Consider the following 13,682-nt stretch of genomic DNA (forward strand, 5'->3'; position numbering starts at 1 on the left):
GAGCCTAAGATCTGTTCCTAATTCTCTTCAATGAAGATTCAAGACAAATAAGGGAAGACAATGTACACGCCTACTCTGCTTGTACATGCACTACCTTGCCAATTCTCCCATGATTTACTTACATAGTGACACGCTCATTAGCCAAGAGCCCTTGTGAAGTTGGTCCCAACTTATCTGGCTCTGGATAAGGTGATCTGTGCTTTTGGAAGGGTGGGAGAGGAACAAAGGACATAATTACTCTGCACATGAAGAGGGCTGAATCCTCATCAGAACTTGTGCCTTGAAACTGCTCATAAGTTGAAAGTTAAGAAACACCCTGGTTGATACAACTATTACATATTCTACCACCACAGAAAGATGACTGGTTTCACAATGGGATTTCTCCTAAAACAAACTGAACAGAAGATTCCAATGTAATTGGCATGGGCATGTGTACCAAATACTTTTTTCCGCCCAAGGAAAAGGTGAGTGGGGCTTGGGCTAAATCTAGTTCCTTACTCTCTTTCCCAAACAGTTGGTGGTGTGATTACAGGTTTTCTGCACAAGATTTACGAGAGCAGCAGAGGCTCCAACTGAACTGGAAAGGACCCTTTATGCAACCTCTGCTTGTGAGCAATTTAAAAGTGTTCTACATTCAAGTTACATTTCAACAGCCATGAAGTATCTGCTTGCAACAATTTAACAGAGCACTGTTTTACACCAGGATGGGTTGTCATCTTTTAATCAGACAGCTCTTGAGTTATTTGAGCCTGAAAATGTGTAAGCCCATATTATGGTTTCAGAAACTGGTCTCGTATCCTCTCCAAACTTTGATCCAGTGCTTAAAAGAAAATGGAAATAGACAGTGGAATTTCTCTTCCCATAAATGACTATATCCAGTGCTATTTTCTAGAAAAAGAGATGCTGGAGCTCACCATGAACTTCTTCCTTGTTCTCTTAGAATGGCAATGGTGCCCACCTGAGAGCTGCTGGAACTGAGCTCCTGCTGAAAAAAATCCTGACTATATATCCTATTTAATTCTAGCACCTGGAGGGTATGTTTAATAACCTGCTTTATACTTTTGGTGAGGTGACAAAAACTGCAAATACAACCCAGTATTTAATGTCACAGAATAAGCCTGAATTATTTGGCTACATTTTGCGTCATTCAAAGTTGAACAGCATTCACAACTGAACAATCATGTAAAGGTTTGTACAGTTTAATAGTCACATAATGGTCAGTCATTTGTAAAGGGTATGGAAGGCAATTTGAAAAACATGACAGTTTAACAGATACATTGGGCAGGCCCATAATTGGCCACTGGTGTGTACAACTGGAACAGAAAAGAGGTTCTACCACAGTTCTGCAGATCTTGCATTAATTTTGTCAGTTAAAAGTGTACTGTGAGAATTAAATACTCATCTTTACATTTACACGTTATGCCATGAAAGCATATTTGCTTACAAACATATAAAAATACTTGTTAACTAGTTTGATAAGAAAATAATGTATAAAAGTATATAGCAAAAAACATTTAATCATCTGACAATGAAAAGAGAAAATTCATCTTTTCTTTTATCTTACATCAAAGCAAAAAACAAAAAAACAGCTACAGGTTTAGTTTTCTTGAATCCCTTACCTGGAAAATACAAAAGGAAGACACAATTTATTCCAAACCATGGTGTAAAATCTTCTAAAAGTGAAACAAATGCCCAGGTCCAGAGTGAGCACAGGTATTTGGCCACATAGTTGTAATAATAATAAATCCTGTAGCTGTTACTGGAGCCATAAAATAAATACAGTAGACTGTTGACCACTGAAAAAGCTGCAGCATAAACAAGAGCTGAAACACACACAAAATCTTTACTGACAATGAAATTCAGTGTATTGGCTTCCTGTAAGGCAAGCTGAATTTTGAAGTCTAACCTACTAAAGGGTAAAACCTTCAAATCCACTTTTTAAAAAAATACTCTACATTTTGATCAGAGGATTCCCTCTCAAGTGTGATTAATACAGATGTCACAAGTGGAAAAAATACCCATACCAGCAATGCTTAAGCTTGACTTCAATACCTTGTTTAATATTGTTTTGTTTCCTTTGTGAATAAAACTCCACAAGGTGCAAGCTTCTTGACACAAGAGGAGAAAGAAACCGGGAAGTATTAAAAGAAGCCTTAGTGTTTTGACATCTGCCCTGAGATGACTAAGATGTCTTCTAGTCTGGGTCAGCCTTGTTCTTTTAGCCTAAGGCTACTTTGGTGACCATTTATACGACATGCACATATAAGGCTAGACAAAACACCGAGACACATAGAAAGGTAGGCAGAAAGGTAGAATTAATCTGGCAGTTGACAGCTTGGTTCAGAGGATTCTTAGAAGATGACACAATGACATCCTTTCTTGTCCTTTTCCTTCCTTGTCGGCTCTGGGGAAGGAGGGCATTCTTGCTCTTGAAATTTCCTGTGAATGAAGAAAAAAATGCCCATAGAAACAATACACTCCAGTCCAGTGCAATTCCATATATAAAAGGGACACTAACTTTGCTTTTCAAGTAGTAGATAGTAGTAGTAGATAGGTAGCCGTGTTGGTCTGCCATAGTCAAAATAAAAAAAATTCCTTCCAGTAGCACCTTAAAGACCAACTAAGTTAGTTCTTGGTATGAGCTTTCGTGTGCATGCACACTTCTTCAGATACCTGAAGGTATCTGAAGAAGTGTGCATGCACACGAAAGCTCATACCAAGAACTAACTTAGTTGGTCTTTAAGGTGCTACTGGAAGGAATTTTTTTTATTTTGCTTTTCAACTGACCCTAGATTCGTCTGCTAAAAAATACAGCTGCATTGTCAATACAGACTATTGTCCATTTCTCTTAATATACATAGGTCTGAAGATGAAAGCAGATTTCAACTTTTAGGAATATGTGTGATATTACTGCAGCAATGCAGCAAGCAGCCGAGGTATTCGAGGGAATAAAGAGACCCTTATAGCTCCCAGACTGATGTGTTTTGTGGAGATCCAATCAGGTTTTGTGGAGCATTCACTGTTGGCAATACTTGAAATGTCTCATCCTAGTCTCTTCTCCCACAGCATGGTGTCTTCTGCCAATGCTTGGTTGGAAAGGACTGTAGAAACAGTCTAGGTTGAAGGCTTCACTCCTTCTAGAGACCAGATGCACAGCAACAGCTGTCCCATGGCATAGACCTCCCTGGAGTATCCTAATATACACTGGTGTGGGTGCAGCTTGATCGTATAATGCTGTTGATTGCTAGAACTCAAAATAGCAACATAGACAACACATCCCAACAGGAGTATTACTGAATGAAAAATGTGCTCAAGTTAAAGTAAAGGAGTCTGATGTGCATAGCTTTTCAAGATATTTTACATTAAACAGCAAGTGTTCCTGCTTATAACACTTGTCTTTTTGTTATTAAAGACAGGAAGCTTGAGATAGCGAAAGGCTTTCCATCTACCCTGATAGACTATGAACAAGAGAAGTGCTCACTTTACGCTTTCCTGGCAATGTCAGGCTAACAGAAAAACTACATATCCTCATTGAGGAGATTTTTAGAAGGTGAACTGAACACAGTGTTGTCCTGAAGGAAAAGGGTAGTACAGTTATACCTCAGGTTGCATACGCTTCAGGATACATATGCTTCAGGTTACAGACTCCGCTAACCCAGAAATAATACATCGGGTTAAGAACTTTGCTTCAGGATGAGAACAGAAATCGTGCTCCAGTGGCGCGACGGCAGCAGGAGGCCCCATTAGCTAAAGTGGTGCTTCAGGTTAAGAACAGTTTCAGGTTAAGAATGGACCTCCGGAACGAATTAAGTACTTAACCCAAGGTACCACTGTACTGTACAAGAACAAGCTGAGTCAGTGCCCAGTGTCAATGTTGCAGTTCCACAATACATTGTCTATAACAACACAGGGGTAAAGATATTATATAGGACAATTCACGCTGGAACTCTTGGCAACATTAACATTCCCCATTACATGATACTGTTAAATGACCCAGTCATACTGTGACAACAGTGTCAAGGTGGATACATTTAAACAAGACACAAGGGAAATTGCTACACATCTCCCAAAAGAAAAAAGAAAAAGTATGTGTTCCTATGTGCCTCACATTAATTCTAGTGTTACAAAAACATAGTAGTTTACATTTTGTTACAGTATTCAGGCACTTTCCCTATACAGAAATATCAAAGGGAAGCTGTGTTTCTTTTCTTTCTTTCTGCTAAAGTGCATTTCAATATATTTACAATACATGGGCTTACCTTATAACTCTGACAAGCTCATGAAAAGCTTGGTCTACATTCAGTCGTATTTTTGCTGATGCTTCCATATATGTTACCTTCAGCTGCCTTGCTAGTTGTTGACCTTCCTCTTGCGTTACCTGAAAACAAACCGAGATAGGATATGCATTCAGCAATCTACTGGTGCTTTCCAATTGGCCGACTTACCTAATGAATACTCTCATCACCTACAGCAATTTTTGCATATTACCGGCACTGCAGTCCTGTGCAAAGGCTTCTTCAACTCTGGTCTTTGTCAATATGTTATTTGAATACAAATGTGTTTTTAAAATTTAGAGCCCAAAGCTCTGTATGTTTAAAAATGTGAAGACAGAGCCTAAGAAGGCTTAGAATCAAATTGTTTCCACATAAACTTTGAATGTAGAATTCATACACAAAAGTGTTGTAACTAAACACTGGCCTCAGGTCAGTAGCCTGAGTGTTGAAGTGACTGAGAAGATAACAAAAAATAGGAGGAGCCCGGCCAGATCAGACCCATGGTCCATCTAGCCCAGCATCCTGCTTCTCCATAGCAGCCAACCAGCTGTTTTGAAAAACAATGTTAGCAGGGCATGAAAATAATGGCTCTCTCCTGGGCTATGGTCCCCCAGCAGGCGGTGTTCAGTAGCATACTGCCTCTGAAGCTGGAGGTAATTGATAGGTCATCATGAGTACAGTGGTACCTCGGGTTACAGATGCTTCAGGTTACAGACACTTCAGGATACAGACTCTGCTAACCCAGAAATAGTACCTTAGGTTAAGAACTTTGCTTCAGGATGAGAACAGAAATTGCGTGGTGGCGGTGGGAGGCCCCATTAGCACCTCAGGTTAAGAACAGTTTCAGGTTAAGAACGGACCTCCAGAACAAATTAAGTTCTTAACCTGAGGTACCACTGTAGTAGGCAATGCACTGTGGAACTGAAACTTTAACACTGGGTCTAAATTGAGTTCTTGCTCCACTTCCTCCCACAACACCTACCTTCTACCTGTGCAGCCCAAGTCACTATGCTAAAAAATGGGAATATTAAAACTATTAGGAATATTTGAACTACTGGATCCTTCAGTTACTGGATCCTACAAGGAAAGCAGTGCCTTTATTAAGCGACATTTCTCTCAGCACATAATTAAGTGACCTCCCTCGTTCCTGCTGGGGACATTTGTAACAGACACGTCCCTCTTTAAGGAGGTATGGAAGAGGGTGCACTATTTACTTAAAAGATTTCTTACCAACACTTTTTCATAAGGTCCCAGGCGGGGTTAAAACAACAGAAAGTGTGCTTACAAGCTATTGCAATTAGAAAACACATAAAACCATTCATAAATTAAAAAGGAAGGTATGGCAAGCCACTCCACCTGACCCACATTAGTTACTATTCCAGTACTGCAGCTTCCCTAAATAAATTTGCCTTGATGTGCATGAATTTCCACATAATGTAATTGGTGGTATCCAATCTAACTCAGTGTGTCAGTGCAAGGGGAGGAGGTATGTTGCACAGGCAGAAATCCTTGCATTGACCAAACAAGTTAAGTGAATGCCACTCATTGTGTTCAGTGTATTCATTGTATGGCAAGATATATGCCATAGGATTCAGCTACCTCGGAGCTGAGCACAGCAGACGGACATTTGTTTAGGGTTCTGGAATAGTCATGATAATGTGCCAACTCTCTAAGTACTTTTCAAGTTGTAGATAGTGCTTGAATTGTTTGCAAGATCCAAACAGATGGGAAATAAGAGTGCATACTTGTTCATAAAAGTGACAACTTGACTTCTTGCATTCAGAATGGAAACCCCCCTTTTACTAGAGGTTACACTAGCTATTAAGAGATGGTCCTCCTGGGCACACTCTCATGGGATGAGTAATTGTTGGTATGGCAAGTGTTGTAAACATAATGGAAGAGAGACTCATGCCTTGATAATGATGTCATGGATCATTGTCTCATCCTCATAGATTTTGACCTGAATCATTCATATGGCAATTACTCAGGGAACAAGCTGAGTTAACGTTGAAAGTGCAACATTATAATCAGGAAGACCAGTTTCCTAAGCCAATTCCTAAGTATCAAGCCTCTTTATGGGAACATGTATGTATCCACTACAGATGCCCTTATCTTAGCACCCCATTCCTCCAAACAAGGACTGTCAGATCTCCTTTATAGCCGCTTGATGCTAAATGTCATTGACAAAAGGGATTTGTTCATCACCAGAGTGTCTCCTCCCAAAAAAACTACAGATCAGTCATATGGAAAGGGATAATTCACAATAATGGTTTGGCCTACCAATTTCATGAGAGCATATCCTGTGGCCTAATCCAGCTGACTGTGGACTTTATTGTCACAATCATCTTCTTGCTATTACTGGTATAAGAAAACTGCCTTATACCATGTCAGACCACTTTATTTAGCTCAGGAATGTCTAGATTAGAGATAGGCATATGGCTTCAACCCAATTCCACATGGCATCAACCACATCCTATGTGGCCATTAATCTTATTTCATGCTGATGTCAATGAGGGGTGAAATGGGAATAGCAGAAAGAGAAGGGGTGCCCTGACTACATTTGGTTCCATCTCTGCCAACATTTGGCTCTGATCCCACCAACTATTGCTGGCCTGGGTTCCATGGCCCAATTATCCGAGAAGGAATGTGGCTCTCAAGAGAGAGAAAATGTTCTACAATTCCAACCTGCCCTGTTTAATAGTGGCTCTCCAAGGTTTGAAACAGAAGTTTTTCCCCGGTGCAAAGATGCCAAGGATTGAACTTGGGGACTTGCATGCAAAAGTTACGCCACCGAGTTATGGAAGTTCCCTCGAAAAAGGGAGATCCCTTTTTCAAACTCTGACTATTGCCAATAGGTTACCTGTCTCTGATGGTCCAGGTCTGCTTTGTTGCCAACTAGAATCATAGGGAATTCATCACGATCTTTTACTCGAAGAATCTGCCTTTGAAACTTATAGATTTCTTCAAAGCTGGAATAATAATAATAATAATAATAATAATAATAATAATAATAAATAAATAAACAGCAGTAGCATGCTAAGAATCCACAGCTTCACAGTTAAGGATTGCCTAAGGCCATCTAACAAGTATTTGCTGCAGAGATGAGATGCAAACTGAAGATAACACATACAGACCCACCAGCCCAGCAGGTATCCCAAGACCATGTATTCACCCACTAGAATTGTGTTACCTTCCTTTAAAATGCCAACATGATTTTGAAAAACTCTTGAGTTCCACCCCCACCCCCTAAAAAAGTGATTTGATTTATCATGTGGCAGGGGGACTGTTTTTCAAATAACACAAGTCTGCAATTCTCTTGAGCAGGCAGAACTCTGGATTCTGACCCTACAGTTAATTCAGGATGTTGCAAGCCACAACCCAATGTCAGTGTTATTCTAGCTCTGCCACTACACAATACAGGTATTGATGCATATTTTGCAGCAATTTTGTTTTTTGCCTTACCTTCCTCTATCTGTGACTGAGAAAACAAGCAGAAAGCCTTCTCCTGTCCGCATGTACTGTTCCCGCATAGCTCCAAACTCCTCTTGGCCTGCTGTATCTAGGACTAGGCAAATCAAGAAGCTAGTTAATTTTACAGGCTAGCGAGGTAGGTAGGTGGGTGGGTGGATGTGCCTTAAAGCAGCAGAGCTCAGGAAGGGGCAGATGTTGTTCCCATCCCATGCCTGCCCTGTTTAACCTTATAAATTAACCCTACACCCCTGCCCAGCAAGCCAGCAAGTATCAATTTAATATACAGATACCCACATCTGGTTTAGCCTCTAGCTTCTATATTAAGAGTAGAAAACTGTACCACAAAAGAAAGGGAGAAAGGCTTGGCCTAGTAAATGGCTAGATCACAAAGTTATTACAGTCTCTATATAAAGTTAAGGAAAATCAGTTTTAGTACCTGTATCAACAAGAGAGCAAACATACATTCTATAAGCCAGTGCAAATTCTGTAGAGGGTCAATCATCATCATCAACAACAACTTACTATCCAATCTTGCTGCCCTCTCATCTATCACACATTGTTTTGTGTAAGAATCTTCAATTGTTGGATCATAATCTGTAACGAAGTAGGACTGCAGAGAGAAAAGAAAAAAGAGAGTTACTTTTAAGTCTGGAGAACCCGCAAATGCTCTTTCTCATGTATAGTTTCCATCTGCATAGAGAATGAATGCAACCTTCGCTGACACCTTGCAAGTAGTTTCCTGGGGACTGATATAGCCATAAACAATGTGACCGTATACCGACCCCCAGGGTGAGCAGCAAGGTTGTGAGAAAAAAATGGCTCCAGGATTACACTAAGAATGGTGATACTACTATAGTCTAGCTATATAGATGTAACTGACAATGCAAGATTAATCTGGAATAATTTGTGGAGAAATCAGATTTAGATAACCAAAAAATTTCAGAGGGTTACATTCCAGAATGTTTATATCACTGCTACCCAGGAATGTCTGAATTATAACCAGCCACGTGGGTTCCTATAGGCAGCACTCTTGCTTCCCTAACAGTGCAGTGCAACTATGTGGGTTACATAAAGATGGCTGAGCTTGGTTCCAAGCGCTACCACCACCTGTCTCTTCACTTTTCACAACCAAGGTCCTGCATATCCAGTATTTGACTTGGAATTGTAGGTGAACAATGACTTTTAGCAGGCCCAGGGGACTGGAGAGCAAGAAAGGAAGATATGGACACGGACACACTGCCATGATTAGGTTCTTTGACTGCTCAGGCTCCGAGTTCCAGGATGCTCTTGAGTTCTGAAGTTTTGATACTGCAGTGTGACTAGGATCACTTTGTACAAATTCCAGTTTGACAACCTTTTGGTGTTCTCTAGGTAAGACCAATACATTCTTCTTGGCAGTAGCAAAGTTTTAAGTACTTGAAAATTTGGCGGCCTATCTGCTGAGGAGAACAAAATGATGGGAAGCAATCACTCCTGCATTGGATTCGCATTCATTTGTCAGGTGCTTTAAGACAACATAGCTTGCAGTCACCCACAAGCATTAAAAAGATAGAACCCAAGAAGCCAGGAAAGCAACAGAGCCACACACATACCATCTCACCAACCACCACTGCTGAGTGTAAGCTGTGAGGGGTGAGTTTATGCAGAGTGATAAACAATGCAATCAGGGACACAGACCCTAGTATATTAATCCTCTCTCTCTCTATATATATATATGAGAGATTATTATTACTTTCTGATATTATAAATATTTGCATATTTAAGCAATTATGCAATGAAAGAAAATGTTTGAATATTTGTATATTTAAGTTTAGGGACGTTTTTAATATTTAATGCTGTATTGTTTTTAACACTTGATTGGGAGCCGCCCAGAGTGGCTGGGGAAACTCAGCCAGATGGGCGGGATATGAATAATAAATTGCTACTTTTATTATATTAAGTTTAGTACATTTTTTTAATGGCAAAAACTGTTAATGTCACATCAAAAAGAAAGAAATAATAATAATAAATATAGTAATAGTAATAGAATTTATATACTGCCCTATACCCGGAGGTCTCAGGGCATTTCACAAAATAAAAAAAACAGAAAACCACAAAATACATAATCAAAATAAAAAAAACAATCCAATAACCACCCCCCATATGAACACTTATACATGCATACAGATCATCCCGTGTACACATTTAGACAGATGATATGAACACTGGGTGCAATGCCTGCTCATCTGTGTGAAAGTAAGGTGCAGTCAGAGCCCAGCATCCAGCTTCTTGGAACTTCTGGCTCTCGAGAGAAGAAACCTCCTTACAGTCAGGAAATGTGTCCTAGAAATGAGCCCCAGAACTGCGTAGTCTGTGCTTCAGGTGTGAAAGTGTCTAAGGCCAAAACTACAGTCAAGAAAGGGCAGTACAGCTTACGGTTCCCCTCTGAAGGAAGTCGAGTTGTTCTAAATTAAACTCAGAATGCAAGTTAGGGAGTAAAAAGCTTGCTTTGAATCCTGTGCTTTAAGATTGCTACACATACCAAGGAAACAAGTAATTCAACAGCCACCCCCCCGCAAGGAAGCCATCATACAAATACTTCTAAGGATGATCATATATGGAAGCACTCCCACCCCAGGAGGGAACACGACTTGACAGCTGTAAATGAAGGGAGGAAAAAGGCATTTCATCGAGATGATAGAGAGGCAACAAACAGACCTGGCAAGAGCTCGCAGACAGAGGGTGGGAGGTGGGGAACGGTCAATGCAATCATGACAAAGATGACAATGCAACAGTCCCTCTCTGACCAAAAGGGCGGTAACTATGAAGTCTTTCTATAGCTTCATATTCATGACTCCACTAGCTGTGAATGAGTCATTTAATCAAAATAGTTTGACTAAACCTGTCAGAACAGATGTTAGGATTATTCACAGAATTTAGTTCAAAGCTCAAGTTATTACACAGGGACTTTCCTGGTGTGGCTGTCTGTCAGTCGTTCCCTGCCTCCCACTCTTCTTCCAATTCATGTAACATGAAGGCAACCATTTTGACAACCATTAAGGGCCTGGCTTCTCTGCTCATAGGTGAGCCCAGGAAGGTAACTTCTACAGAGTTTCAGCAAGACGCTGCAAGTTGTGGACAGGCCTTCAAATAGAGCAGCCTGACTCAGGTATTTTATATATATATATATATATATATGCTTTCGTAGATTTTCACGGGTACAGGAATGCAGGTTTTGGTGTCTTCGGGTGTCTTCCCGTGTAAGAGTTGGGGTGTCTAGGCGACGTTTCGACGAGGTCTCACTCGTCATCTTCAGGCTGGTGCTTTCGGCTTCTTGTTACTGGAACAGTAACAGTAACAAGAAGCCGAAAGCACCAGCCTGAAGATGACGAGTGAGACCTCGTCGAAACGTCGCCTAGACACCCCAACTCTTACACGGGAAGACACCCGAAGACACCAAAACCTGCATATATATATATATATATATAAATTTTTATTGATTTTACAGAATTTTTTAAAACACAGTACAAACATAAAAAAGACATACAAACACGCATAAATTCTTAACCTTATTCTCATAAACCTTATTTCTCGGACTCCCCCATACCTCCCCTTTCTGCATCCCAATGTCCAAATTTTTTTCAGCAACTTCTAGTGATTCTTTCAAAGATTTGTCTTACTAATCTTTCCTCCAATCTATTCTTATATCGCTGAAACCCTTTCATTCTCAAAGCCTTGACATTTTAACATTCATCAAGTTTATAATAGTCCTTAAGATAAATTTTAAATTTCTTCCAATCTTCTTCCGTCGTCTCCTTCCCCTGGTCACGGATTCTGCCAGTCATCTCAGCCAATGTCATATAGTCCATCACTTTCATCTGCCACTCTTCCAGAGTGGGTAGCTCTTGTGGCTTCCAATACTTTGCGATGAGGATTCTTGCTGCTGTTGTAGCATACATAAAGAAAATTCTGTCTTTCTTTAACACCAATTGGCCGACAATGCCCAAGAGGAAGGCCTCTGGTTTCTTAGGAAAGGTACATTTAAGTACCTTTTTCAATTCATTATATATCATTTCCCAGAAGGCCTTAATCTTTGGGCACGTCCACCAAAGGTGATAAAAGGTACCTTCAGATTCTTTACATTTCCAACACTTATTGTCAGGCAAATGATAAATCTTTGCTAGCTAGAGCAGCCTGACTCAGGTATAAAACAGCTACACAGGCTTTACCTCAGCAGTCGTTAGCAGAACATAAGGCAACATACACTCAAACATTTGGGGCCTTTGAAGCTTTTGTACGCTTTTATGGCCAGTGGACAAAACAGAAACACTGGAGGTACTATAAAGTACTGGAGAAGCTGGAGGTGTACCATTCAGTAGCAGACCTTCCAAGCAGCATCACTGAAGTTCAGCCTCAACAACATGCTGACAAAATGATAGCTGAACTAGTCAGTTTTCTTAAAGCTTGACTCTACCAAAACTGAGAACTTTTTCCTCCTACCCCTTACCATCACTTCCAGTTGTTCTTGATAATACTGATGTTTGTTCACCAAGTTCAGAATCTTTAAAGAACTTGGATATTTGGACTTTATTAACATTTTAATTCATTCCTCTGTTTCCTGCACTGAATGGAACATTCTTCTTGTTGGTTTTCTTTCTCTCTTAGCCTTTCCACTCCGACTTCAATCCTGCAGCTTGCTATTTTCGGCTCATATTATTCCTTTGCACTAGTTTCTTCGCTGAATCCCCTGACTTATTGTACTTGCTTGAAATGTCTTCACAGTTTTCTCCTGTATATCTATCTGCTCTTTTCTTCCTATACACTCCTCCCTGAACTCTACAACTTTCAAGGTACCAATATTCTAACCCAACTCGCTGTTGATCTCTTACCTGTGTTTCCACCCCACCCCACACAGCTACTTTGGAATGCCCAGTGACATCCATTTTAGAATCTCTATAAGACATCTCATTGGCTTCTCAACCCTTGATGGATCCCCTTACCTCCCCGATACCTTTTATTTTAACTTTCTCCAAAGTCAGGATTCAAGTCTCCTTGAAGAGGTGGGATATAAATACATTAAATAAATAGCTAGCTGTTATGGTATAAGCATACAAGCAGGGCCCATGCTATGTTTGCTTTTGTAAAGCACCTAGCAATTTTAGATGCTTTATAAAAACAGAGCAAAACCCCAAAATATAGGTTGCAATCTTGTAACCAGGTATGAACTGGCAAAAAGCAGCCATCACCACTCTCTCAGCTTCTTTTTTTTTTAACTTTCTGTATTCCCTCCGAGTGTGAAATGGCTTTCTGAACAAAAGCTCTCTTAGAATTTAACTTTAGACACTTGTTGACGAGAGCAGTAAGGTAGACAAACAGACCTCTTTGGGGAGGGAAGAAGAAGAAGAAGAAGAAGAAGAAGAAGAAGTAGTAGTAGTAGTTTGGATGTGATATCCCGCTTCATCACTACCCTAAGAAGTCTCAAAGAGGCTAACAATCTCCTTTCCCTTCCTCCCCCACAACAAACACTCTGTGAGGTGAGTGAGGCTGAGACACTTCAGAGAAGTGTGACTAGCCCAAGGTCACCCAGCAGCTGCATGTGGAGGAGCGGAGACGCGAACCCGGTTCACCAGATTACGAGTCTACCGCTCCTAACCACTACATCACATTGGCTCTCTGAGACTGGGTACTGTGTTGTTTTCACATGCTCCCACCAACCACATTTCTGATTACAAGAAGCCAAATCAACAGGGCTTCCCCTGAAACGTGTAGAGTGGGTGTGGAACAAAGCAATCCCCCATCATGACCACCACAATGAACTGGACCCAGTACCATGTTGTCAATCAATGCAGTTGGAACAGCATTGGGGTGCTTTGATCAGAACTACTGTCTGCCTTCCGTCAGAAAAACAATCTCATTGCCATATTCTGAGTCAACTGAAGCTTCCGAACACTTTTCAAC

At 40.5% G+C, this 13,682-nt stretch overlaps 1 protein-coding gene across 1 annotated transcript in view; it reads right to left on the reverse strand.

Annotated features, from left to right (window-relative positions):
* Positions 1 to 1,183: 1,183 nt before the first annotated feature.
* Positions 1,184 to 13,682, reverse strand: part of RRAS2 (RAS related 2) — a 32,784-nt gene continuing 20,285 nt past the window's right edge. The window contains exons 2-6 of the mRNA XM_083479125.1: positions 8,268 to 8,355; positions 7,737 to 7,839; positions 7,135 to 7,243; positions 4,260 to 4,378; positions 1,184 to 2,439 (exon numbers count right to left, since the gene is read on the reverse strand). Coding sequence (XP_083335251.1) covers positions 2,352 to 2,439; positions 4,260 to 4,378; positions 7,135 to 7,243; positions 7,737 to 7,839; positions 8,268 to 8,355 — 507 coding nt within the window. The 3' untranslated portion in view covers positions 1,184 to 2,351. The remainder of the gene's footprint in view (positions 2,440 to 4,259; positions 4,379 to 7,134; positions 7,244 to 7,736; positions 7,840 to 8,267; positions 8,356 to 13,682) is intronic.

Source organism: Podarcis liolepis (genome assembly GCF_965112155.1).
Source record: "Podarcis liolepis genome assembly, chromosome: 1".
Classification (NCBI taxonomy): Eukaryota; Metazoa; Chordata; class Lepidosauria; order Squamata; family Lacertidae; genus Podarcis; species Podarcis liolepis.